The sequence below is a fragment of the Coccidioides immitis genome (genome assembly GCF_000149335.2).
Source record: "Coccidioides immitis RS genomic scaffold supercont3.2, whole genome shotgun sequence".
Lineage (NCBI taxonomy): Eukaryota > Fungi > Ascomycota > Eurotiomycetes > Onygenales > Onygenaceae > Coccidioides > Coccidioides immitis.
This window is the reverse complement of record NW_004504309.1, coordinates 2,358,530-2,383,171: the sequence shown is the minus strand read 5'-3', so window position 1 is coordinate 2,383,171 and position 24,642 is coordinate 2,358,530. Positions and strand designations below refer to the sequence as shown.

The following is a 24,642-nucleotide window of genomic DNA, read 5'->3' as shown; positions in this document are numbered from 1 at the left end:
GCAGGTTCAGATATCAAAGGAGTACCTGGGAAGAACAATTAATGGAAGATGACAGGAGCACTATTAGATATTATGCTTGTATGTATGTGTGCACATTTGCTGGTTCGTTGCAGGTCATTAAGACTCCCCCCAGATCACAGAATAGAGAGCATCCGTATCCCCACCACTGATGAATAGGAAAGCCTAAACCCTAGGGAGGAAAAAAAAAAAATAAGACGATGATGAAAGCAGAGATAATGACATAGAAGACACACAAAGGCAAAGAAAAGAAACCCATGCCACACAAACCTGTACCGCTCTAACGCTTGTCTATCATGTTGCCCAAGTGCCAGGAAGGTAGAAGCATGCACTCATTAAAAGAACCAGAGAAAGCCACCCGGAAAGAAACACAATAAAAAAAGGTGAGATAATAGTAGAGCATGTAGAAAAGAAGTCAAGCCGCAAGACGACAGCCAAAAGGGAGGCATCCTGTGGCTACAGGCACAAATTGTCGACGCCTGCGCTGCCGCGATTGTCATGTATGTAATGTCTGCTTGGTGCGCACAAGTATGCAGAGTTACGCATGCTTGTGCATGGTCAAAACGACCTTCCTCCCCTAGAGTGACACCTTCCCATGTCGCCTGCCGAGCACGGAGTCGTCCTTTGTCGAAGCTGTTCTACATGAGAACACACTTGCTTCCGCCAGTTGGCTGATTGGGGTTCTGGGACTTCTCAATCTCAGCAATGATCAATTCAAACGCATTTGCAACATTCAGGTCGTTTCTTGCGCTCGCTTCGGTCCAGGCACAATTGAACTCCTCGGCAGTCTTTTTCCCTTCCTCGATGCTAATCTGGCGCCACTCAGGCTGCAAGTCACATTTGTTTCCGACCAAGACTAGGGGAACCCAGTCAGCGCCCTAGATATCAAGCATCCAAGTCAGTTGGTTTCATTCGCTCTTGAGGATGGTCCGGTCTACAAGCTAAAGAATACAGGCCAATGGGCAAAGGTATGTCTCATCAGGTATGTCTCATCAGGTATGTCTCACCAGGTGATTGAGGATCTTGTCACGGATGACCCTGACCATCTCGAAAGACTGTCTAGAAGCAACCGAATAGACGATCATGTATCCATGGATTCCAATGAAGTGTTTCGAGTTCAAGAGACTATATTCGTCCTGCCCGGCGGTGTCGACGATTTCGGTAGAGTAATCTTGTCCTTTATAGGTGATGACACGGCTAAAGGTATTCTCGATGGTGGGGTAATAGTTCTCGACGAAGGTTCCCTCAACGAAGCGAATGGTGAGAGACGATTTACCTTTGTGGAGTTCATTAGCATTTCGACAAAACAACATTAAGGACAGGTTCCATTAAGAAGCCAGAGAATAAATGTGTTCAGGATGTAAGAGGACAGAACATACCGACAGCACGACTTCCTACAATGGCAACCTTTCTCTGTCGAATTGGAGCCATGTTTGTGGGAGAGAAAAAGCGATACGACAGAACGGGGAGCGGAAGAGCTGCGATGAGTGCTCTAAAGGGAAAAAGAGAGGGATGTAGGATGGAACGTCGATTGGAGTGAAAGGGGAGGAGGAAGAGGGAAGAAGTGAGGGTTCGTCGAGCGTTGTTTATGGCGGGAATTACTTTCACGAGGAAAGCTCGAGGTGAATCGTTTGAGGACGACGGATGGTTCCCTTCAGGTCACAGTGCCGACGCCGTGTACAGTATCAAAACACGCTAGCGAAAGCAAACGGATTACACTCCCAATACCGACGATTGGAGCACGGAGGGAGAATTGAAGGAAAAGAAAGGGCGCAAAGTGAGGGAGCGGTGAACTCGAGGATTTCCACAAACAACAATTGGAGATAATATGAACGGCAACAGGCTTGATCCCCGAAAACAATAAGGTTTAGAATACGCCCAGAGGGATTACCTGCTATTTGCTCGAGGGCTGATCAACCGCCGGCAGATACGAGTTCGCCCAGCTGGGTGAGAAATTGACAAGTCCACAACGGCATTAATATTAATACTCTGGAGAGAGAATGGTGTGCAGTGCCAGTCCAACTCCCATCCAGGATACGACATTACCGGGGCCTGCCAAAAGTTGCAGATCACGGCACTCAGTACACAGGGTGATACAGACAACGGAGCAAGCTTTCCAAGGAACATGACCCGGCGGCGTTTCCTCCAGAAATTCCAGAACCCTGGGAGGCGAAAAAGAGGCGCAAAAAGCAACTTCCGCAGCGTCAGAAGGGAAAGCTTACGATCGCCCCGCAGGCCAATCAGAGGTGGGCTGAATAATCGCGCCCTGCTAGTTAGCCCGGCTCCACTCGACTAGGCCACACAAAGAAGGCAAACTCCCACGTGAATATGGGGCGGCCGGAGGGTTCTGGACCCGCGGCCTTGGCATCGACACTCTTTCCGCCCGTTGGGGAGATCTGCCGCCCGCGGACTGGCTGGGAGTGCACGCGTAGGCCCGCCCCGGGTTCCAGGCAATCGGAGAGTCCGCCGCCTCCTGCTTCGCGTTGGCGCCGCCATGGGCGTCTGGGGTTGGGGGGGGGGGGGCGGGAAAAGAGGGTAAGCGACATGGCCGGGGGAACGGGTAGTTAAAAAACCCAGTCACCCGTGGCCGAGGCAAACTGCACATCCCTACGGCCCAACGCAACATCGTTGCTCATATCATCCTTTTTTTTGCCACTAGATCATGATTTCCTTGTGAAACGATTGTTCATCCATACAACATGACATTATTATGATCTAACCATCCATACACGGCGTGACCAACCATCAAAACGCCCATCCTGGTTACCTCCTCAATCCTTCCGCCTCACGGATCCGGTCAACAATACTCTGAAGTCGAGACGTGAACCCCGCCATAGCATCCTCTTCCAAAACAGGATCCTTCAGTTCCTCCTCGACCTTTCGGTAGTAGTGTAGAAACTCCTCCACGATGGCAAGAAGACGGCTGAGGTTATTGCCGCGCATCTTCCTGCGCACTTGGGTCCGCACTTCATCGTCAAGGCATAAAGTGCTGAGGAGCACGGATAGATAGCCAAAAGCAACGTTGGAGTGTGTTTGGACAACGGAGTCAGCCTGGAAAAAAAAATTCAGGTCAGAAGAGAAATCCGAAACAACAGGGGGAAAAAAAAAAAGAAAAAAAAAAAAAAGAACAAAAGAAAGAAAAGAAACTTCAGATGTGTATATTCTACGGGGGCTTGCACGTACTTCTGAGACTGTCTCTAGTCCACCAATGAACAACTCCATGAGACGGTCAACCAGAATCGCAGGACCATGCTTCATCTGCAAAAATAGTCCCCTGGACCTGCTGCTCCATTCGGTCAAGTTGATCAACGTTCCAAGTGCAAGAATCACTGTATCCAACAGCGATTCTTTCTTATCACTAGCCAAATCTTCCGCTACTGTCCCGAAGTTGGACAAAACAAGTCGGGCCAGTGCACCAACCAAATCAGGCGTTGCAAAGTTTTCGCAGAGAGCTGGATTGTTGTTTGTAATGTTAAGGATGAGACGAATCTGCAGTATCTGGATTTGCCGGCTCGCCGCATCAGATCTATCGATTAGCTGTGCTAGGAGCAAGCCCATTCGCGAGAGACGCTTTAGAATTCTTTCCTGCTCGCTGTCCAAAGACGGTAGGCCAACGGTATAAGACTCCAAAATTGAAAATGCCATCTCGAGAACGAAAAGATCGCTATTGGCGCCCTCCCGTGAATGTTGAAGAAGAAGGTCCACTATCTGCGCAAGGACAGGGTTCGAAACTGTCGCCGTTCGATCACCAGCTTCTCGAACTTTGCGCACCGCTAGCTCTAGCGATCGTAACTCTAGGTTCTGTGGTGAAAGCCTCGCGGGAGGTAATTCTGACCATAGTTTGTTTTCGCGAAGCTGCACGCAAAGATCTCGTAGACTAGATTGGCCTGCCTTTGACATGTTAAAGTTACGAAGCTTGATTAGCTGTAGTATATCCCGTTCTTCGGGAAGAAGAGAGGGAGCGGCGTCCAATATCTGCGTAAAGCAAGTCTGCAGAGCTGGAGAAGTAGGCCCAGACGCAAGAAGTAGTGTATAAATGCACACAGTGAGATATGTGCAAATCATATCGGGTTCATTAACGGTGCATTCAGAAAGCCTCTTTTCCAAGGAATTGCTGATAAAGCGACGTGAAAACTCGGTATCTACGAGTTTCGAACACAACTGAAAAAACCCGCTGCGTTTTCTCGAGTTTGAGGCTGTTTTCTCCTCGAGATCTTCAAAGATAGACTCGATGACCGCCTGGTACCTCGCGTTGCCACCTGCTCGTCGAAGCTCGTAAATGCTTCTAACCATCCCGGGGCCGGTATCGTTGTTGTCATCGGGTTCTTGTAAGTTCGGAACTAGTTTCGGAGGCAATAAGCTCGTGCCAATATCGAATAACAACGGGTCGGCTTTTGACGCGGACGTAGGTTTCATATCATTCATCCCCGACATATTGGTGTCCATATCGCCCTCTGTACGAAAAGACCTTTGTCGCGCATAGGTTACTCTCGAAATATTTTGTTGTAGCTGGTTTGAGATTTCTGGTCGCCGCCGACGAGGGTTAACGGATGGAAAGGTATTGGTTGAAACGGGGTCTTTCGTTGGCGGCCCCCTGGAGGAGGCTCGGGAATTAGTCCTCGAACGATGAGATAGATCTGATCGAACGGTATCCGGGTCACTGGAACTTTCCGTATCCTCCATATCACCGGTATTTAGCGCGTCTATCAACCTCAAGCGGGACGAAGTTCGCGGGGTCCCGGCAATTGACCCTTCCTTTTCACTGGTTAGGGACCGCTTGAGAGGAGTCTTAACATACGATTCAGTAGACAAATGCTGCGTCATTTCCTTGAGTTTCTGAGATGGACTCCGCGAGAGACTGGGCCTAACAGGCTGGTTTGCAGGCACTGAGGCGGCTGGGTTCATGGGCCCTGGCCTCGAACCTGGGTCATGACGGAAACGATGACTCCATGAACCAGCAGACAAAGGTTGTTTGCTTGGCGACCCGAGCGAAAGGGGCTTTTTACCTGGCAACGTTCTCTGGTCATGATCAAATTGATTGGTACCGTTTGCTTTGGCTGAGGGAGGTGATCGAATGACAACTCCTACCCGAGGAGATTTCTCTGCGACAGTATGCCTGGCCCTTTTAACCGCACTACTCTGTGGTTCCAATGGCTTGTCTATTTGAACCTGTTGTGGTCGTTCTCGCGATTCTACTAGAGCGGTGCGATCAACCTGTGAGAACTTGCACAGAGCTGTTGGAGTCTCCAACCTCCTGCGCTTGCGCTCGCGTCCAGACCTATTCTGCGTGTCATCGTCTGACGAGGGGATATCGTAGATGCTGCCCTCAATTTTCGGAACTGTCAGTCGAGGCCTTTCCACCTTTTTCGTTGTTTCTGAGTTTCCTCTGCGTAGTGCCTTGCGCGGTGTTTCAATATCCCTCCTAGAAATTCCGACGTCTTTCGGCGTAGGAGACGTATCCTGATCGAAGCGCTCAGGCGGGGTGCGCTGGAACGGACTGCGCACGATGTTTCGTGAGGCCCGTCTGTAGGTCTTCAGCTTTCGCCCAGAGGAAAATTCCATGGACGCAATATCGGCTTGCATTTCGCGGCGGTTTGACTAAAAGAATCAAACCACAGGGGAAATGAACGGTGTCTGTGGATGCGTCGCGAGAGCAGGTAGATGTGATCCGGACCGAGATGCGAACTTGAGGAACCGACTTCAGGTTACCATTGGGGGATCAGACAAAGTTGACTCCCTATTCGCTTTCGCTAGCACAGGTGTAGTCAGTATAGACGCGTCTGGAGGAAAAAAACGTGATGGATGTCCGGATCTCAGCTAACCATGTATGCTTTGAATTGAGATGGATTGCTTGTCGCCGCAACTGGTTGTAGAACCCGGGCAATCTGGAGAAGAGGAAAGAATCGCCTTTGGTTAAAGTGGCAGGGTGAAGCAATTTTGTTGCAGAACACACAAGCAGGGCTTCTCAAGGTCAAATGAATCCGTGTTGATGGAAACTGCGTTCAAAAGAAACTGACTTGCACGCGTTCATCAGCGGGAGGACAGACAATGTTAGCGAACCGCTGTCTGACTAACTAGCTTAACCGTTGATCCTGGTTGATACCACCGACTGGGCACAATCAAGTTCTAGATAATGGTATTCATATGGATTTCCCTGCCTGCAAAACTCCTTGGGAATGCTTTGGCTCTCCCTCTCAAAAGTTGCTGATGGGAGTTCTGCTCGACAGGGCTGGCCTGTGAGATTCCACACTAGGAGAAGCTTCCCGCCGATGGCTTTCCCACACCACTGAATTTCACCAGCATTTATCCGATAACCACTGCCTCCAGCCATGAAGCGGGCCCGTTGAGATGAAGCGGCAGGCCAGCGCCGAACTCTATTGTCCGTCATCTCTTCTTTCCCTCTGATCCAGTGGCCATACTCGCTAGCTTCCGAGTGACATCGCCCTGTCGGAAACTGTATCATCACCCGCCAAGTTACCCCACACGCAGAATGTCGCTGTGGATATGTTGCACTGTAGCATCCACTTGTTAAATTGAAGAAGCAAATTCAGAGACTTCACTGTCGCTCCATTCTCCTATATCCTAGCCGCTGCTACTTCTTACAGTATCCGAGATCTGTTGATTTCTCTGCTCCTTGCTCCCGTAATTCTACAGCTACAGATTGATTCCGAGAGCAGGGTTGTCCCTTATGGCCTCAGCCCACGTGCCAGCTCCTACATCTGTCCAGGGAGTCGGCCCTCTCTACAAGCCAGACGGGGAGAAACCAACTGCTACAGTTTCTCAAGAGGTTTCTTGTGAGAATGTTCATGTCCTGCCTCAGACCCCGCAGCTGATTGCTCTGTTGACGTAAGTGAAGGCCTGCACTTTCACCAGTCTCCATAGCAGAGCTAGAAGCATTGAAGCTAACTACCTTCATCTTAAAGTATGATCCGGGATGAGCGTACCGCACGTGCCGACTTCGTGTTCTACTCCAACCGTATCATCCGACTTTTGGTTGAGGAAGGCCTTAATCACTTGCCCGTCGTCGAGCAGCCTGTCACAACACCCGTTGGCCGGACCTATCTTGGCTTGAGGTTCCAGGGGAAGATATGCGGTGTATCCATCATGCGCGCGGGAGAGGCCATGGAGCAGGGCTTGCGTGACTGTTGCAGATCTGTGCGCATCGGCAAGATATTGATCCAGCGGGACGAACAGACATGGCAACCGAAACTCTTCTATGAGAAACTACCTCAAGACATTGCCGACCGATGGGTTCTTCTTCTGGATCCCATGTTTGCTACTGGTGAGCATGTGCCAAATCGTGTTTTTCGCCTCAATGATGCTGACCGTACAATAGGTGGCTCGGCCACCATGGCTGTGGAGGTGCTGAAAGAAAAAGGGGTCCCCGAAAGCCGGATTCTCTTTATAAATCTTATTGCCAGTCCATCTGCGGTAGAGTCCTTTGCTCGGAAATTTCCCCAGCTGCGTGTTGTGACTGCATTCATTGATCAGGGATTGGACGAGAAGAGGTTCGTAACATTTCATAATGCTTGTATATCCTCTATCAACGAAAATTGCTAATTTCGTTTTAGATATATCATACCAGGATTGGGAGATTTCGGCGACCGGTATTACACGTTATAAATGGGATATAATACATACGAGGCGATCCAATCTTGAAGGAACAGGAGAAACTATCATGATTTCACGAATTTCTGATGTCACATTTTGTCCTTCGTTGTTACGAGCGTCCACGAGGACCAGGCTATGTTATAACCACCCGGGGGCTGCTCTCATATTTCGGGTTTACCGACTTATCACTAGCTTCGTTATCATCACCATGTATCGGCCAAGCCGGGGTACCGAACAGTACATTGTGTCTCTAGCACCTGGTTCGGTTCATACCAAGAAAAGCAGCCAGTGAGAAGAATCAAAGTCATCAGGTTAGGAAGGCGTTAATTTCCAGAGAGTGAAGCAGGACGTTGATACATGATGCATTGAACCCCGATGTTGCTTGTTTACCCACTTCCTAATATATGATAATCCTAAACGCCACTTTATGCTGAGAAAAACCCTAAATCCGTTAAACTAGAATCTCTAATATTCATCTTCGTCATCGGCTCCGACCGGTAGTTCTTCTCGCTCCGCGACCTTGCTTCCGGAGCCACCCGCCGGAGCTGCCCGTTCTGCATCTTTCTCCTTTGCGACAGCATCGCAAGCATCTATCCAATCCGAGTATACATCCACGGCCGCGGAGAGATCTGATCAACGCGCCGGGCGTAAAAATTAGTGTCGCGTCTAACTAGCTCAGGGTGATTTTGGGGTGGGGATAAGATTTGGGTTTGTGTGAGAAGTGGTGACTTACAATTGATTCCCGTCTGAAATCGCTGACCACATACTTTACATGTCAAGTTTCCCAGGCCCAACTTCTTATCAAGCTTGACGATGACGCAGTTCTCGTGGTTGCAGAAAAGGCAGGAGAAAGTGGTGGGAAGCGGTTCTCTCTATACAAACGGGTTAGCCATCATTGGAGAGAAGACGCGCTGGCCGGCGCGATAGCAAGGCCTTGATGAGACTTTCTGAATAGGCGGAATACGGAGATTTCAAAGGATTTGGCTGAGTTGCCCGACACGGGAGCGGAATGGGGCTGAAGAGAATGGGAGTACAACGAACCTTCTTGGGAGCCGCTGGTTTGCGGCTGGACTTCTTACGTTTGCCCTATGATTGACTGTTATCAGCTGATGTTTCATTGTGGAAAAAAGGGAAGTCGTGGTACCATTCTCGTGTTCTCGAGCTGGCTCTGGAGACGGGCGAGCTTATGTGTCTTTCTCTCGAGAAGGAATCATGTACTAATTAGAATGGGGGCAAGAGGAGTGGTCTTGATTTAAACAAATGCCAATTCTGCTGAGTTCTATTATACGTTATCGTCCGAGATAATGTAGAAACAAGTCGGAGAACAGGGCAGTTTGGAGCCAGTTTCAGCATCAAATTGCGCTCAAGGAGAGTTCGCGATGCTTGATTACATAATTCTATAGCTCGTGGTCGAGCGTGACCTCATGGGGCTTGGCGCGTTAAGCTCCACCTGTGAAGCTCTGGCCTTCCCCGCATCCTTGGCCAGCCTTGCAGTGTGTATGCTCACGCGCAAGCTGGATGGCTCAGTCCCAGGGGCTGCTCTTCACCCTGGAAACCTTCCCCCTCTCAACACTTCCAATCACTATGCTCTGCGAGTTCCGAGTTCCCTGTATTTCTGCGCTTGATACGTCGCTCGATTATTATCATTCCAACTATCCTTGTGGCATTGTGCTATTGGCCTAACCTGTAGCTTAAAACCTTGCGCAGAAGCTCAAATACACCAGCCAGTCCTTCTCTTCATCCAGCATTTCTGCTGCCCCTCACAATTGTTAAAACATACCTGTAAGCCTGGTTGATTAATTTAGCAGCTCTGAAAATGGACAAAGGAGATCAAAATGCAACGCTTCGCGAGATATTGGCTACTCTCAAGAGCATTCAACATGACCACTTGAAGCTCTCATCCGCTGTTGATGCGATAGGCGCGCGCGTAGACCGACTTGCAGTTGGTGATGAACCAAAGACACCTGTGGAACAGCCCAAAGATACCACTCTGCGGCTACCAACCTCTATCCCTGCTACCCCGACGCAACCCTCGAAGCCCTCCGTTTCAAGCGACGATGTGAGCGCAAAGGACTCTAAGCGGCAAACTACAACCTCTCGCATTATTCTGACAACTTACCCTGGGCAATCCGGTATAGACCCTGTACCGATGGACTGGGGCAACAAGGACCTACTACGGAGAGGCCCAGTGGTCGTAAGCCGACACCAAAACACTGTCCGCAGACGAAATGGTTCGTGTCGTGAAACCCGGTTTCCACGGTCATATTTTGCTAACACATCTCCAAGCAATTGGTGCGCACGGAGGCTCCTACGCCATATACCATGCTCTCGCTGTCGCAAGCAAGCATTTAAACCTCGAACATAGACCCGACTTCACGAACACCGAACCGGCCGCAAACATTGGGCCGCACCCGCAGTGGGCCGAGAAAAAGAAGATTGTATCTATGGATCCGTTGGGCCATTTAGCACCTTGGATTTTCAAAGATTTTATCACAAATGAGAATATTGACATTCGTCCAACGATCGCGATCACAAAGGCACATATGAAACTACCAGAGCTGGAACAGAGCGTGCGGTCAGGGCGCCTGGTGCCAGATGGAAAGATTTGCTTAAACGAAATGGGAGAATTAGCCGTCACAAAGATTGCCGTGGAGCCAGTCTGGTATTTACCAGGCGTTGCAGAAAGATTTGAGATAGGTTAGCCTGCTTTTATACTGAACTTCCTTTCAAGGTCGCCAATTCCACGACCAATGTTTGTGAACTGACGTTGGACGCATAGACGAGGGAACTCTTCGCCGTGCCCTTTTTGAAGTCACCGGAGGATCCTACCCAGAGCTTATCACCAGAGGAGATATAAAACTCTTCCTTCCACCTATTGGCGGTTTGACTGTATACTGTTTCGGCGATCCCGCTAAGATGTCCGACCCAAATGTGCGCCTTGCATTACGTGTTCATGATGAATGCAATGGGAGTGACGTATTCGGTTCAGATATTTGCACATGCCGTCCTTACTTGATTTTCGGAGTGGAGGAAGCAGTCAAAGAAGCGCAAAATGGAGGGAGCGGTGTAGTGATCTATTTCCGCAAAGAAGGCCGCGCACTTGGTGAAGTAACCAAGTATCTCGTATACAACGCGCGGAAACGTGGTTCTGATCGTAAGAAGTCCTGACTCGCCTTAATGGAACTTTCTAACTTTGGCGTTAGTTGCTAGCGAGTATTTCAAAAGAACAGAAAATATTGCTGGGGTAAAGGTAGGGTGTCTAGAGGCTATTCCATAACTCAGTGGCCAATTGCTTATGCCTCAAAGGATATGCGATTCCAAGCCCTCATGCCAGACGTAAGGATTTCCCACCATTCTGTTCGCGGAATATCAGTATCTAACGAGGAGTATTAGGTATTGCACTGGCTCGGCATAACCAAGATCGACAGAATGCTTAGCATGTCCAAGTAAGGGGTTTCTCCAAAAGAAATTGATTTCATCGCACTGACAGGTATCCCAGCATGAAACATGATGCTATTGTCGAACAAGGGATACCGATCCACGAGCGAGTTCCAATTCCAGATGAGCTGATACCGGAAGACAGTCGCGTTGAAATCGATGCGAAGATCCACTCTGGCTATTGTATGTCGTGTGTTCCCATATCCTCGAAGATATGTTTTAGAGTACTGACTTGTTCAAGTCACCACTGGCCATGTCATGAGCATGGATGAACTTGCGAGTGTCCAAGGACGTGCTTGGGACGATGTTGATGTAAGTGCTTCTTTCTCATCGTTATGCATCGCTAACATTTTCCCAGCACTGAGGCGGGTATTCAATTTATACACAAATTACCCGAGGATGCATATTCCCACTTTATCCGCCGAGTAGAGACAACATAATAAGTATACGTTTTTAGTGGACATATCCCGATAAATTGACAGCCCGTCAAGGTCCTTCGGGAGGGTAACCTGCTTCGGAGGTATGGTTGAGCGGGGGGCCGTCCGAATTGACATGGCTTTGGATAAAGCTCCAAGTGAAAGACCGGATAAATTGTTCTTCTGTACTCCTTAGATAGAACTCAGACACAGGATACATGCTCTCAATATGTAAATACAGTCTGTCTTTTTTTGTGGACACCGGAATCCAGAGAACGTTTCGTGGTTCGCCGTCCGATTACATAATCCACACTAGACTGCGTTGGTTTTAGCGGCACACAACTCGCTTAGCGGGAAATTTGTGTGGGATTTTGATTTTGAGACCGAACCCTCGCTAAACTGCGATTCAACACCTCGACTGCTCCATCTACGCCAAACGGATGCGATAATTTGTCTGTCTTTCCCAGCTGTAAGATAGACCTGGATCGCAAATATGGCTGTTGGAAAGTACGCAATCTCGACTCCCCTTTACGCGCCATCGTCCCACCTCACATGGATTATCACATACTGATCCTCTGATAGGAACAAGCGTCTGTCGAAGGGCAAGAAGGGTCTTAAGAAGAGAGTCCAGGACCCTTTCTCCAGAAAAGATGAATACCTGGTCAAGGTAAATTTGAATTCCGAATATATTGGTGGAAGCATGGACAATTGCTGACTTGTATAGGCTCCCTCCACCTTCGCGGTCCGAGAGTATGGCAGAACCTCCTTTTGATATTCCGGCTTCATCAAAGCGACTGACAAAATGTGCACAGTGTTGGAAAGACGATTGTGAACCGAACCACCGGTCTCAAGAACGCCAACGACTCCCTCAAGGGCCGTATCTTCGAGGTCTCCCTCGCTGATTTGCAGAACGACCAGGCCCACTCATTCCGCAAGATCAAGCTACGCGTGGATGAAGTTCAAGGAAAGAACTGCTTGACCAACTTCCACGGCATGGACTTCACATCAGACAAGCTCCGATCTCTCGTCCGCAAGTGGCAGTCCTTGATCGAGGCCAACGTCACCGTCAAGACCACCGATGACTACCTCGTCCGCCTCTTCGCTATCGCCTTCACCAAGAGACGATCGTTCCAGGTCAAGAAGACCACCTATGCCCGCTCCTCCCAGATCCGTGCCATCCGCAAGAAGATGGTCGAGATCATCCAGCGTGAGGCTTCTAGCCGCACCCTCACCCAGCTTACGAAGCTCGTCCCTGAAGTTATTGGCCGTGAAATCGAGAAGGCCACCCGTGGCATCTACCCTCTTCAGAATGTTAGTTGAGAATAGCATATTGTTGATAGCATGCCTTCTGGGACATAAGCTGACCAGGATATCTTTGCGCGTTCAGGTTCATATCCGCAAGGTCAAGTTGTTGAAACAACCCAAGTTCGATCTTGGTGGTCTTTTGGCTCTCCACGGTGAGGCCAGCACCGATGACAAGGGCCAGAAGGTTCGTCCTTCCCGTGCATTCCTTTGCCGGAAGCAATATTGCGTCATAAGTGCTAACTACGATATAGGTTGAGAGGGAGTTCACGGAGCAGGTTCTGGAGAGCGTCTAATTTTAACGATGGGTCTGATGAGATAAGGTCTTCCTCTGTACGGTCTGGGTATTCTCGATGGCCTCGATTTTAACTACGGAATTATATTCGAAATGAAAAGGCGTCGTTGTCCTCTTTGATTATCTTATCATAAGCATCCCTCCACGCTTTTCTCAGAAAGAATACCGGCACGAACCATGTATTTTTCTCAACGGAAATAGGCCAGTTGCGAAAGTCAGGTAGTGTTATGATAAATTCCGTGACGATCAAATTATTTCATTTCTGTTTGAATACGTATGATGCGCAACTTAAAACTGAATTCCTTTTTGTTTCCTTCAGCTCGTTTCCGCTTATGAGCATGGTCATCATTCATGATGCTTTTCAACAATTTAGATTGCTCTCAACTTGACATCTATTGGAAAAGCCACTGTCGTTCAAATGTAAAACTGCTAAGGCATATTCTATATAAGTCTATAATTAGTACAAGGGTACCAAATCATGAATCCAAGGATCTATCACTTCTAGCTCTATGCGGAGTACGAAGGAGGTATAATCAATCGTGCGCTCGAATCGAAACTCAGGGTAACCTTTGGAAGAATTCGACAACGGCTTCTCATTATTAGCTACTTTCTCATTCAGCGAGCGGGACGGGGTCGATTACATTCTTGAAACTCATGAGGTTTTTCGGAAATTACCCAATGCCCAGCATCAATATCCTGAAGCCTGAATGCCGGGAATAAAAGTTTGATCACACTCAGTGATGAATCCTTGACATAGTGACTCTTCGTTCCTCGAATGAAAAGCGCCGGACCTTCAAATTTAGCCGGACTTTCCTCCGGAGTGAATGGGAAATCCGCCATGTTATCGAGCTTGTCGCCTAGAATATGAATAGGTATACGGAACTTGAGGGTGTTAGTCTCCTTGCATCGGATGAGGTTGGTAAGGAGGAAACTGCGAATTGCTATCGACTGTAGATCGGGAGTTGTCAGCAAGCATTAAAAAAAAATAGGCGGGTTGACGGCATGGGGTGCGCATACGTCCTCGTAAGGCTGTAAAATAGCATCCGCGTCCTTCTGCTTCGTGACCTTCGCAGCTTCGATCTCTTTCATTGCCCGGATATATTTGGCAAAATCTTTACTCAAAGGCGCACGCACTGGCGCGTTGTCAACGGAAATCACTCCGCCAACAAGGTTTGGATGGCGCAAGGCGATTGTCATGGCAGTTTTTGCACCCCTTCTCCGTATTAGCAGTGAGTTTGACATCATGGTACGTTAGGGTCGGAAGCCTAGCACTTGCATTGAGTGTCCAATCAATACTGGCTTTTCCAGGTCATTTTCGTGAATGAACTCCTCGACGTCGTTCGCCATAACTGAGTAGTTATGCTCTGGGTGATGGGGGGAATCGCCATGGTTTCGGAGATCCTAGCAGACCAGCCGTAAGTTATATATTTTCCAGCAAAAAAAAGGAGGATATGGACATCCAGCACAGAGTATCCAATCTACGGGGGCCCGGATTTTTGTCTCACAATTGCGTAAATATCTGTATTCAACTTATCGGCAAGTGCCCTACAGAGATCGTGCCGCAGTCAGCGCTCATTCTCCATTGCCGCCGATACGCGAAAACGAAGGAATAACTCCAGTCCTTGCTTACTTACTCACGCTCCGATTATTCTGCTTCGAGCCGAATAGGCCGTGCATAAAAACAATCGGGGTTTTCTTGGGCGCCGAAGTCGCATTCTGAGAATCTCGCGCACGGTGGAGGTTATACGCCAATTGGAGCTGAGAATTTCCTCGCGACGAGGAAAACGCACGACATAGCCGAAGAGAGACCGAGCGACAGGGCCTGAGGATTAAGGGCCTCATCATGAAGAATGAAGCAGATTGCATGAGTGTTGTTCAGAATTCATCGGACTTTTGGAGGATCTTGGCGGGAATGGTTCTTGTGGCTTCTTAAAACGCCGCGACAAGGAATGACGCCTCTCGGGCCCAGGATTTTGCGCTTAAGCTTTTCTGCGGCCAGGGACAGGAACACATTCCGGAAGCGGGTGTTGATTCCCTGTAGCATACGGAGCATTAACTTACGGGTCTTGAATGGCACGAATATGTAGGGCCTTGAAATAAATAAAGGATGTATTATTATAAGCCTTTTATTTCTTGTGTAGGGCTACGGATATATGGCATATTGGAGAATCTTAATATCCACAGCGTCGCGATTAATTTAGACATATTAACAGGCAGAGATATAAAACCGCTGATTATGAATAGACGGTCGACAAGAGTCCTGTTTTTCCAGAAAGGAGGAAAACACGAAGAAACGTATTAAGATTAAATGCTCAAAAAGATATAGGCAAAATGCGCAGAAGTTAAATATATAAAAAGGCCGGGCCACGAGACCATTACTACCGCATTATCAAGAAGAAACTGGTGTAGCTCTCCGTCCGCTTATGCAAAAACGACACCAGCAAACATGGAGAAAAAGAGCGTGAAAAGCACTCCGATTGCAGGCTTCGAAAGGGTTTGTGGGGGGAGGTTGGCCAGTGCAGCACTACTGGACGTAGAGGCAGGCGAGCCATCGGTGTTGGTCGGCTCGTCATCGTCATCATCATCATCATCATCATCTCTGCCAGTGGGAGTGGGAGTCGTGGTAGCAGTAGCGTTCATTTCTTTGTTGCAAAAGACTTTGCCATCCGCGATGCCATCGCCGATGAGGCATTTAACCAAATCACCGACTGTACCGCCAGAAGCAAGGCAGTACATTCCACAGCCCTCGTTGTAGGTTACAACGGGAGCGTCACAGCACTTCTCCATGGAGTCTTTATGTTCCGTACCGGGGACGGCACAAGCAGCGTCCTTGGTAGGAATGTCGTATGTCGTGGCACCGCATGCTGTGGGAACTGCTGAAGTGACAGCTGAGGTGCCGGTCGGAGCAACATCGGTTCTGGTCTGGATGCTGGCCATGATGGAGGAGTGTGGGAAGCCCGAGTGCTGGAGATTATATCAAGAGATCGACGGGAACAAGAACGAACGAATGAAAATTCGGAGGTATTCCGGGGTGCGATGGGGTAGGAATGAATGGTGATGGAGAATTAAAAAAAAAAAGAAAAGAAAAGAAAAGAAAAGAAAAAGGGAAGGAAAGAATGAAAGAAAAAAGGAGAAGATAAAAAGAAAAATAATAATAACTCGAGAGGCTGCGGACACTGAAAAGGCGAGCAAGCGGTTTCACGTTCGGGCATGACGTCCGTGCTCGTATTCGACGTGCAGCCGCCAGTGAAATCGCAGCTCCCTGTGGGTTTTCGCCGCCCTTCGTCCACAACACAACAAACCGGACTGATCTTTGATTCTTTGGTGGCTCCACCCGAGCGGCTGTGTCCAGGTTCAGCCGCAGCTCCTGGGGCCGCTCATGGCAAGCCAACCCTGTGGATGGCAAAAGGATCTCTCATCTTTGAAACGACTGTCGAATTCTATGTATATGTAATATTGTCTCCACCACCGAATCCTTTACATACACTTCTGAAAAGCCCAAAACAATAGCGGGAGCACAATGTGCACTTCTTTGTTCTTCGTTTTCTTTCTTTCTTTCTTTCTTTCTTTCTTTCTTTCTTTCTTTCTTTCTTTCTTTTTAGCTTAGTTGGTGTTGGATTGTGCGGTTGGCCTCCTTGTCTTGAGTCTGCATTGCGGAACTCAGCTCTGATCTCGGAAGCCATTTCCCTGGATGATAATACCCCAATGTGCAGAGCGCGAAGAGCATCGGACAGGCCTCGAGCACATATAGGCACCACTCGTGCCAGAACGGGTATCCGTCGATGCCCAAGGCAAACTCAATGAGTCTGTAAACGCAACGAACCTAGATATACATGTGCCATCAGTGCTTCGCGACGAAGAATTGACCTTCTTTGCTGTTACACATACCCAAATGAAAAAACCGGCCACATATAGTCCGAGCAAGACCTTTTTGAGGTTATCATCCACTTGATGACGCAATGCATGGACACGTCGATGGAATCGGACCACAATGGCGAAGAACATGGAAAATGTCGCCAACTGCAGCGCCAGCCCACCGATCAAGGCGTTTGTTCCGGCTCCCTTCTCCGAGCCTTCCCAAACACCGGCTGCTGCAATCGCACTGCCAAGGGCCTGAGTTAGGAAGCTGATGATGTCCGATGCAACGAAGATGCGTGGCAACCAGCGTGGAGCGATACCGAAAACCTGCTGTTGACCTTTGGCTTCAGGAATACCGGCACGGATCAAACGTCCCATCAGCATGTACAAACTGGCGCAGATGAAAACGGGGGCAATCACAACGAGTGACGACGATACCGCATAAAGGGGAATGCTGCCAGGTTGCTTAATGCTGGCGCAGCGGTCGGCGTATGCAGCTACTTCCATCGCGGCGCCGATGCAGAGTGGCACGAAATAACCAGCATGTCCATATTTGCCGGTTCTTGGGCCGATAATAGTTGTGTAAAACAGGAATGCAGTCGGAAATGCATATAGGATCGTGAAAAGGATCGAAGCCGGCAGTGAGGGGTCATAAAAGTAGATGCTACCCGAGGAGGCCATTGTATGGATATATACCTGGGTCTGCTTCGTCTCGTTGCACACTTGTATGAGCCGATATGCAGCGCCCACGAATGATACAAGTTCGACAAAGACAATTTTGGTATATCAACAGAACTCTTAAGAAGGTGCTCCGCTTGAAGGTCAGATTGTGATACCTGGGACCCAAGGAAGGGGTATATATACTCCATATATACCTTCATCTTTAGGGGTATAAGGCCATAGAATTGGATATAGACAACAGGCATGGCCTGATACCATTCTTTGTCACCACCGCTCGCATGGAATACGTCAGCGCGCCCCTTGCGGCAGGCAACGGGATACAAGACTTGAACTTCATGTTAGGTCCCGTGGACCTCCGCCATTCAAGCAAATATCCAAACCATGACAAGTGTGATCCAGATTCAAAGTGGCTGATAATATCGCGGCTGTCGAACAGGCGCTACGAAAGCGCTAATGGAAGAATCAAAAAGGGACACCTAGCGCGTTCCAGGCATGGGTTTCTCGTATACATAATTGACGTAGCCTGCCTGCATGCTGTGCCGATTTTCTTCACGGGCATGGTCCCTTTGTTTCAACCACAGCCGTCGTCTCTGAGTGGGCACGACGAATTGTAATACGAGAGGCCCTCCCCTAGCCAGTGACGCAGCGTGGCTGTCGCGCCAAGATGCGGGAGCGAAGCGCCGTTTTTACGTGATTGGTGCGGAATTCGAGCTGGCTGACCAGTTAACTCTGTAATCCCCATCCACCACAGCACGAAAAGTTACCGCTTTGGGGCATCTTGACTGCAAGCATTTGATTTATCGATGAGGGTTGCCATCTAGCATACAAACAACTCCGTATACCAGCGTGTGGATTTAGCCTTAGCAAGTCCATGTTCAATTATGCTCCTTTTGGGGCTGTGGTGACAATTTTACAGCTTATTAATCCGTTTCTCAGCCTGTCTTCTTAGAAAATCTCCCATCATTCGGACTGGCTCGGGCTCAGGAGTCGTTGCTCCAGCCTCAGCCCTAAAAGGCGATTCAAACGCCCTTCCAAAGTGGTCAATGCCAGCCTCGATTGCTGCATCAATGCCCAGTTGCTCCCATTTTCTCATTAACAACTTCTGGTTCTTCACAGACTCAGGGCCATTGTGCTCGAGACTCCCCACCCATTTCGTTATAGCCTGATCTATCGTGTCGGGCTCCACAACCTTCTCGACAAGGCCCCATTGCAGTGCCTCGTTGGCACTGATCGTGTCCCCAAGGAGTAGAAGTTGTCGTGTTCGGCCCCATCCAATCAGACCAGGAAGCAATGCAGCCTCTACGACGCTCGGGACCCCCATTCGCACCTCAGGCATTCCCAACACCGCTGTCGAACTGGCGATTCGAATATCACAAGATGCAACGATTTCTAACCCTGCCCCTAGGGCTATTCCGTTGACGCGCGCGATCACTGGTACGGGACAGTCGCGGATGCTTTGACAAGCTTCATGGACTCGCGTGATGAAAGCGCGTGCTTCAGCGGGGCTGGAAAGCGCTGACATTTCCGCGATATCGGCACCGCCAACGAAAGCTTTGGAACCTTCTCCTGTGAGAACAATAGCGAGGAGATTGGCGTTTGTGTCTGTTATGTGCAGGAGTGTGGTCGGAAGGGCCACAAGGAGGTGACTGTTGAGGGCATTGAGTTTATCTGGCCGTGAAATTGTAACTGTTGCAACAGTGCCAAATGAAGGCAGGTGAGTGATATGTGTCTTGATGGTGCCTTTGGCTCCTTCGCTGAGCTTGTTGCCAGTCATTTTGTGCAATGGACATTTCTTATTCACGAAGTATTGTCTTGGGGTCGTCAACGATAGCCTACATGATTAACTTAATTTAATTGATGACAGTTTCCATACTGAATGTACCAGAGACTCTGGTGAACACCCCCCCCCAAAAAAAAAAAGGAAAAAAAAGAAAAAGGGAAGGGTAGCCGCAACCTTACTTACCGCGCTGCCGTGTGCACAAAATGTCGGCTCTGTGGGCAGATAAAGTACTGGGTGATACTTCGGTTATAGGAGGCTCTAGTTTGGTGTCTGGAGGTGCAGCTGGATTGAAATGTCAGCTCGATCATAGTTGCATTAAGATAACAAGAACAATAGCCTGGGTAGGAAAACGACCCGGCAAATATTCAACATACCTTCGGAATATGGGTATGAAAGTTCGCATGGCCAAGGGGCAAGAGCCGGCCTATCTACAAGGCTAAAAGGCGGGAGCCAAAAGCTTTACTCCGGATAATCCACCACTGGCACAGCTGGCTATGAGAAAAAGCCAAGTTGAATAGACAGTTCTCACAAGCAGCAGGATTGAAAGCAGCCGTTGATCGAACTCGATGATGTTTTCTCGATCATTCACTCTTCGCTATTGCCGATTGCCGAAGTCCACTAATAGCGCGGCCCGCAGCGCATAATCCAGGTTGCTTGCCAAGATGATCGAGGGGCCAAGCTATGGAGTAGTGACCAAGCTCTTCAGCCCCAACTTCAAGTCCAGTTATATGGACTCTTCGTTCAATCGTTGCTGTACAAGGAGGCTTGGTTACGCAGCAAACAGAATGTATCGTGAAGTCGCTGAATCTTGCGTCCGACGTCCATCCGAACGCTCCTGCGCCGAGCTTCGTGGATATGAGCTGTAGTTACAGCAACCTTTTGCCAGGAATTATCTCCAAAGATAATATGGCGCCCTGCTAGACATTCTCAATCTTCGGCAGCTAACTAGAAAGCTAGATAGGGATGACTTATACCCAAAAAATTCTACGGGGAATCGATGTCGGCGGGCTGACAAATTCCCCAAATATAGACTCGATCGGCTGCCTCTGCCTTGAGCCTCTAATAGAGGAACCTTACGGGACCGAAATGGTTCTGCCCCCCGAATCGGCGCTGGATCTAGGTGTAGGCGCCGCCTCAATCTCTGCATAGCTATGACTATGGAGCTCTTACCCTTTGATGTCCCTGAACACTTCGTATCTCTCTCTCTCTACTCTTTAACCGCTGGGACACAGACGGTGCCTTTCTTTGAGCGAAACCGTTCCGTTGAGAATTCACTACGCGCGCTATATCCACCACCGGATTCCAGAGGACGGGAAGACCGTTTTCAAGTTGATTTGCTTTCCGATGCGGAAACGGCGGACCTCTTTGCGCGCGGGTTCTTCATATAAAACGCTTTTCAAAGAATTATTTGCTCCTACCCGAGCTCCGGCTGCCGAAGCAGATGCCGATGGCAGAAGCTCCTCACGCCGAGAGAGTTTGTTCCTTCCGGTGTCCGTTCCTGCTGATACTGTTCAATGCCCCTTCTCGGGATTGCCCTGCACCTGCCAGGTTACTCGCTTTATTCGAGCTTCCTGAGTCTCTTGTCGCCGTCCATAAGTAGGGAATCCCCGCCCCCAATCCTCCCTTTATCTTCCTCTCTTCATCAACTCTTACTTGACAAAGTTCGCAATCATCTTTTTACTTCAACATCATTGATTGTGTATACTTCTGGCGTTATAGGGTGATCCGGGTCTTTAAATTCAAGTCCTTCAATATGCGGTTCCTCCCAATTATTTTCTCTGTTCTTGCTCCGCTGGCTGCGGCCATTGAAATTACTAACCCTGAGTCAAACACCCCTGTTGCGGCCGGTCAAGACGTGAAAGTGACATGGACCTTCGTCGATACGGATCCGCATACCTTGAGCTTATATCTCGTCAACTTTGTCGAGTATCCACCAACCTATGTTCCACTTGCAATCGATGTTAAAACACACAAGGCCCACCACGAAGTTCATGTCCCCTGCGACACCATGCCTGCCCACGGATACCAAATTAATGCCATCAACGGAACGAACGTTTATGTGATTTACGCCCAAAGTGAACACTTCAAGGTTTCCGAGCACCGTGGAAAGGGCGACTGCGGCCACGATGACCGACAAGACGACGATAAACGAGAGGATGGTAAACCAGATGATGATAAACGCGATGGTGATAAACATGGTGATGGAAACCCAGATGGCAGAAAAGATGATGATAAACGAAATGACGGAAAACAAGGCCATGAAAAGCCAGATGGCAGGCAACATGATGATAAACAGGATGATGAGAATCGAGGCGGCGGCAGAAAAGATGATGGTAAACGAAGCGACGACCGACAAGGCGATGGTGGACGAGCTGGATTTAGGCGACGCCTCTAACCAGCATGGTTTATGTGACAGTAGGTTCTCTACGCCTTCGTTCCAAAGTCGTTCCATTTTTATCTGTTCCATCTGTCTTGTCTTTTCGCCTTCGTGCAATGCATCCCTTATCATAGGGGTTGGCCTCAGGAGTTGAGACAGCTAACTGGCATCGAGGATACTCCCGCTACAGGGAGTCGAGGCTAGATTCACTGATTTAAGCATTCCATTGTTGTTCCCCTTGCGGTGGTTTAGCGACAGAAGACGGCATATGCGGTCGGCCTACTGGGTTTTATCGACGCAGTATTGTATCCAGGATGCAACAAATTAAGGCTCTGAAGCATCTACAATGGAGGTAGTTATTATTACACGGCACAGTGGTTATTCTAAATTACAATTGCCATTCCATCTTGCTTGGTATGATGTGGTGTGTAGATTCCGGTAAAAACGAAACATCAGAAGATCATGATGTATGTATAGTACATACATACAAGGCGTACCATTGTCATGAACTTACAGTGAAGGACCGACATGCAAGGCTGTCGTGGTTTCCATGTTTAAAATTGTCTATAAGCATTTAATGCAACCGAGGCATCGAAATACCGTTTTTCTCTTTCTGCCTTGAAGATGGATAGTTCAATCCGCAGAAACGGCCTTCTCCCTTTCTGCTTTAACCTTCTCATCGAAGGACTTTTTAACGGCATGGATTTCATCGATAAGTGGGTGGTTCTCGACTGCCTGTTTTGCTGCCGCATTGCCTGCAGCGGCTTTATTAAGTCCACTCCCGGAGCCTAGGTGTTGATCTTGCCATCCCCATCCTGTAAGATACACGCCTATGAAAAAGGTTTGCATCCCACCTTTTCGGTTAACAGGAGGACTCTCATTGATGTATCGCAATTTGATACCCTTCCCCATTACCTTTTTGGCTAAGGTCTCCTTGTAATGTGCAGCTTGGTTTTCCGGCTGAACATGATTGAGTGTTGGAATCCAAAGATGCGCCAGCCACTCTTCAACCAAATTGAACCCATTGACTGGATCGGACAGAATCACGGCTGCGACATACGCTTCAAAGATATCCCCCTTAACTTTCATCCAGCGCTTTGCTTGGCTGCGGATATCAGTGGCGATTTTTACGCGTCTATCAAAGCCATATCGTTCAGAAAACTGGGCGAGCGTTTCATTTTTGACGAGGAGTTCGCGGATTTGGGACATGCGACCTGCTGGTAGGGTTTGGAAGCGATCCCAAATCAGCCTTGTGGCGATGACTTCGAGGTATGCGTCTCCAAGGATTTCAAGTCGGTCATAACTAGAGTGAACTGCGGATGGCGCCTGTGCATGGACCTCACCCTGGTGCGTGAACACAGCGGTTTCGAGTGTCTTATCCTTGATCGGAGGCGCTTCGAAGGAAGACGGAGCATTAGGTGGTTCTTTGGGTTCGGAAGGTTGCTCTGATGATAATTTCGACCGGGCAAAGGCCCTCGCTAGCTCTGCTGCTGCGCTGATGATTTCTATGCTCGCGCCATTCCCGATGTACTTTCTGATAGATTCCGGGTCCGAAGCAATGTCGTGCGTGATTCGTTCAAGTTGCTCTAGGTGAGATTTGATCGTCTCTTTCTTCAATTTTTCACCATCCGATTTCGATATTGACTTCCCTTTGCTAAGTGTGCTTTCCACGTCCGTAGACGCTATGCGCGGCGCCGAATTTTCACTTTCAGACCCATGAGAACGATGTCGGTGCTTCTAGAGCGAGAGGACGGTTTTACTTAGCCTAGATACCACTAGAAGTGCGTTTATCACATACCTTCCTTTTCTTCTCTTTCGTTGGCTTCACTGCGTCCTTCCCTTCTACATCCTCAGACTTTCGCTTCATCTTAATATTAATTCTGAAAAGGGGTTTTATGTCCGTTTGGCGGGTCCGGAACCGGAGCTCGATCTCGATAGTCGCTCGACGCAGTAGATTTAAGGTTTAGATTGCAGCAGACTCACGTGACTTCAGATCTTGGCCTTCCAGTCAGTTTGAGAGTCTGAGTTGCAGCGCCGTTGCGATGGGTTGATGACCGCAAAGACCAGCTCGCAGATATGGCATCCGTCGCTCGATCGCGGATTTTATCCTTAGCAAAGGTTAGTTTCAATGTTCGGTTTTCAAAGTCGTCCGAACTGACTGATCTCCGAGGCTCAATGTCGCATCTTCGACCTCAACTATAACCCCGAAGGCGCCCGGCTTGGGAACAAAATCCTGCGGCAACGACTACGGGGGCCGGCTCTGGCAGCATATTATCCCCGAAAGACAGCCTCGATCCGAGACCTACAGGATGCGTTCCGTTCATTAGACTTGGAGACTTGGGACGACTACCAGGAGGATCGGGAAGAGGCTATTCAGATGTATGTGCTGCATGATTTGCCTGTGAGAGCTACCGAGAGAGGATATATTTTGCTGATTGTGGAGTACAGTACAAAGATGCGTGGAAAGGGAGCTCCGAAGAAGAAGCGTTCTGCTGAAGGTGAGATACTCTTGGTTCAGTTTGGCCTTTTCTGCCTTGCTGACCTTCAATTTTTCTTCGTACTCAGAATCCAGGACCGCGAAGAAGAAGAAGAAGTAAACGTTGTCGCACATCTCTTTCCTTATATAGATGTCAAAATTTGCGGGATCAGGGCGATGGTGGAGTGCTTCTTGCATATAGATTTATCTCATTTGGCTGGCTGCTTTGGGGAACGGAATTGTATTACCACTATTTATGCGATTGTAAAATACATACAAGCAAACGAACTCAAGTTATCAATGATATCCTTTTGGTCATATCTCGACTCTTTCTGTTGCTTTCGTTCATCCCTGAGGGCCGACCGCCAGGTACGTTGATCACGTGACAAA

General features: G+C 48.8%; 14 protein-coding genes across 14 annotated transcripts; 6 read left to right on the top strand and 8 right to left on the bottom strand.

Moving 5' to 3' along the window:
- Window positions 1–63: 63 nt before the first annotated feature.
- CIMG_06351 (small GTP-binding protein) lies at window positions 64–1,796 on the bottom strand. The gene is made up of 3 exons (XM_001242454.2): window positions 1,398–1,796; window positions 1,026–1,294; window positions 64–896 (listed from the first exon to the last, which is right to left on the bottom strand). Exons 1-3 carry the CDS (start codon window positions 1,447–1,449, stop codon window positions 657–659), a joined length of 561 nt encoding a protein of 186 aa, XP_001242455.1. The 5' UTR covers window positions 1,450–1,796; the 3' UTR covers window positions 64–656.
- A 933-nt stretch (window positions 1,797–2,729) lies between these two features.
- CIMG_06350 (uncharacterized protein) lies at window positions 2,730–5,601 on the bottom strand (the record flags this gene model as incomplete). Its single annotated transcript, XM_001242453.2, has 2 exons — window positions 2,730–3,069; window positions 3,202–5,601. The coding sequence occupies 2 exons, from the start codon at window positions 5,599–5,601 to the stop codon at window positions 2,782–2,784; spliced, it is 2,688 nt and encodes an 895-aa protein (XP_001242454.2). The 3' UTR covers window positions 2,730–2,781.
- Window positions 5,602–6,198: 597 nt separating this feature from the next.
- Window positions 6,199–7,641, top strand: CIMG_06349 (uracil phosphoribosyltransferase; the record flags this gene model as incomplete). The annotated part of the gene is made up of 4 exons (XM_001242452.2): window positions 6,199–6,864; window positions 6,942–7,300; window positions 7,355–7,526; window positions 7,590–7,641. The coding sequence occupies exons 1-4, from the start codon at window positions 6,707–6,709 to the stop codon at window positions 7,639–7,641; spliced, it is 741 nt and encodes a 246-aa protein (XP_001242453.1). The 5' UTR covers window positions 6,199–6,706.
- Window positions 7,642–7,975: 334 nt separating this feature from the next.
- Window positions 7,976–8,935, bottom strand: CIMG_06348 (transcription elongation factor 1). Its single transcript, XM_001242451.2, has 4 exons — window positions 8,774–8,935; window positions 8,671–8,715; window positions 8,363–8,501; window positions 7,976–8,258 (listed from the first exon to the last, which is right to left on the bottom strand). Exons 1-4 carry the CDS (start codon window positions 8,774–8,776, stop codon window positions 8,095–8,097), a joined length of 351 nt encoding a protein of 116 aa, XP_001242452.1. The 5' UTR covers window positions 8,777–8,935; the 3' UTR covers window positions 7,976–8,094.
- Window positions 8,936–9,445: 510 nt separating this feature from the next.
- On the top strand, window positions 9,446–11,450 carry CIMG_06347 (GTP cyclohydrolase II; the record flags this gene model as incomplete). The annotated part of the gene is made up of 9 exons (XM_001242450.2): window positions 9,446–9,860; window positions 9,916–10,326; window positions 10,409–10,783; window positions 10,833–10,879; window positions 10,936–10,965; window positions 11,023–11,075; window positions 11,129–11,250; window positions 11,309–11,379; window positions 11,426–11,450. The coding sequence occupies 9 exons, from the start codon at window positions 9,446–9,448 to the stop codon at window positions 11,429–11,431; spliced, it is 1,530 nt and encodes a 509-aa protein (XP_001242451.2). The 3' UTR covers window positions 11,432–11,450.
- Window positions 11,451–11,875: 425 nt separating this feature from the next.
- Window positions 11,876–13,315, top strand: CIMG_06346 (40S ribosomal protein S1). The gene is made up of 6 exons (XM_001242449.2): window positions 11,876–11,990; window positions 12,066–12,150; window positions 12,208–12,233; window positions 12,296–12,794; window positions 12,871–12,972; window positions 13,040–13,315. Exons 1-6 carry the CDS (start codon window positions 11,977–11,979, stop codon window positions 13,079–13,081), a joined length of 768 nt encoding a protein of 255 aa, XP_001242450.1. The 5' UTR covers window positions 11,876–11,976; the 3' UTR covers window positions 13,082–13,315.
- A 120-nt stretch (window positions 13,316–13,435) lies between these two features.
- Window positions 13,436–14,986, bottom strand: CIMG_06345 (alpha/beta hydrolase). Its single transcript, XM_001242448.2, has 6 exons — window positions 14,711–14,986; window positions 14,586–14,625; window positions 14,357–14,481; window positions 14,098–14,293; window positions 13,722–14,028; window positions 13,436–13,669 (listed from the first exon to the last, which is right to left on the bottom strand). The coding sequence occupies exons 1-6, from the start codon at window positions 14,944–14,946 to the stop codon at window positions 13,638–13,640; spliced, it is 936 nt and encodes a 311-aa protein (XP_001242449.2). The 5' UTR covers window positions 14,947–14,986; the 3' UTR covers window positions 13,436–13,637.
- A 251-nt stretch (window positions 14,987–15,237) lies between these two features.
- CIMG_06344 (uncharacterized protein) lies at window positions 15,238–16,187 on the bottom strand. Its single transcript, XM_001242447.2, has one exon. The coding sequence runs from the start codon at window positions 16,015–16,017 to the stop codon at window positions 15,502–15,504; it is 516 nt and encodes a 171-aa protein (XP_001242448.1). The 5' UTR covers window positions 16,018–16,187; the 3' UTR covers window positions 15,238–15,501.
- Window positions 16,188–16,678: 491 nt separating this feature from the next.
- Window positions 16,679–17,619, bottom strand: CIMG_06343 (RTA1 domain-containing protein; the record flags this gene model as incomplete). The annotated part of the gene is made up of 2 exons (XM_001242446.1): window positions 16,679–16,903; window positions 16,969–17,619. 2 exons carry the CDS (start codon window positions 17,617–17,619, stop codon window positions 16,679–16,681), a joined length of 876 nt encoding a protein of 291 aa, XP_001242447.1.
- Window positions 17,620–17,675: 56 nt separating this feature from the next.
- On the top strand, window positions 17,676–18,233 carry CIMG_11732 (uncharacterized protein; the record flags this gene model as incomplete). The annotated part of the gene is made up of 2 exons (XM_012358663.1): window positions 17,676–17,759; window positions 17,826–18,233. The coding sequence occupies 2 exons, from the start codon at window positions 17,676–17,678 to the stop codon at window positions 18,231–18,233; spliced, it is 492 nt and encodes a 163-aa protein (XP_012214086.1).
- A 296-nt stretch (window positions 18,234–18,529) lies between these two features.
- CIMG_06342 (enoyl-CoA hydratase/isomerase) lies at window positions 18,530–19,393 on the bottom strand (the record flags this gene model as incomplete). Its single annotated transcript, XM_001242445.2, has 1 exon — window positions 18,530–19,393. The coding sequence occupies one exon, from the start codon at window positions 19,391–19,393 to the stop codon at window positions 18,530–18,532; it is 864 nt and encodes a 287-aa protein (XP_001242446.2).
- A 1,447-nt stretch (window positions 19,394–20,840) lies between these two features.
- On the top strand, window positions 20,841–21,794 carry CIMG_06341 (uncharacterized protein; the record flags this gene model as incomplete). The annotated part of the gene is made up of 2 exons (XM_001242444.2): window positions 20,841–20,995; window positions 21,119–21,794. 2 exons carry the CDS (start codon window positions 20,841–20,843, stop codon window positions 21,792–21,794), a joined length of 831 nt encoding a protein of 276 aa, XP_001242445.2.
- Window positions 21,795–22,155: 361 nt separating this feature from the next.
- On the bottom strand, window positions 22,156–23,643 carry CIMG_06340 (RNase3 domain-containing protein; the record flags this gene model as incomplete). Its single annotated transcript, XM_001242443.2, has 2 exons — window positions 22,156–23,513; window positions 23,575–23,643. The coding sequence occupies 2 exons, from the start codon at window positions 23,641–23,643 to the stop codon at window positions 22,410–22,412; spliced, it is 1,173 nt and encodes a 390-aa protein (XP_001242444.1). The 3' UTR covers window positions 22,156–22,409.
- A 196-nt stretch (window positions 23,644–23,839) lies between these two features.
- CIMG_11731 (mitochondrial 37S ribosomal protein RSM27) lies at window positions 23,840–24,567 on the top strand. The gene is made up of 4 exons (XM_012358662.1): window positions 23,840–23,894; window positions 23,947–24,155; window positions 24,225–24,274; window positions 24,342–24,567. Exons 1-4 carry the CDS (start codon window positions 23,853–23,855, stop codon window positions 24,371–24,373), a joined length of 333 nt encoding a protein of 110 aa, XP_012214085.1. The 5' UTR covers window positions 23,840–23,852; the 3' UTR covers window positions 24,374–24,567.
- Window positions 24,568–24,642: the final 75 nt, after the last annotated feature.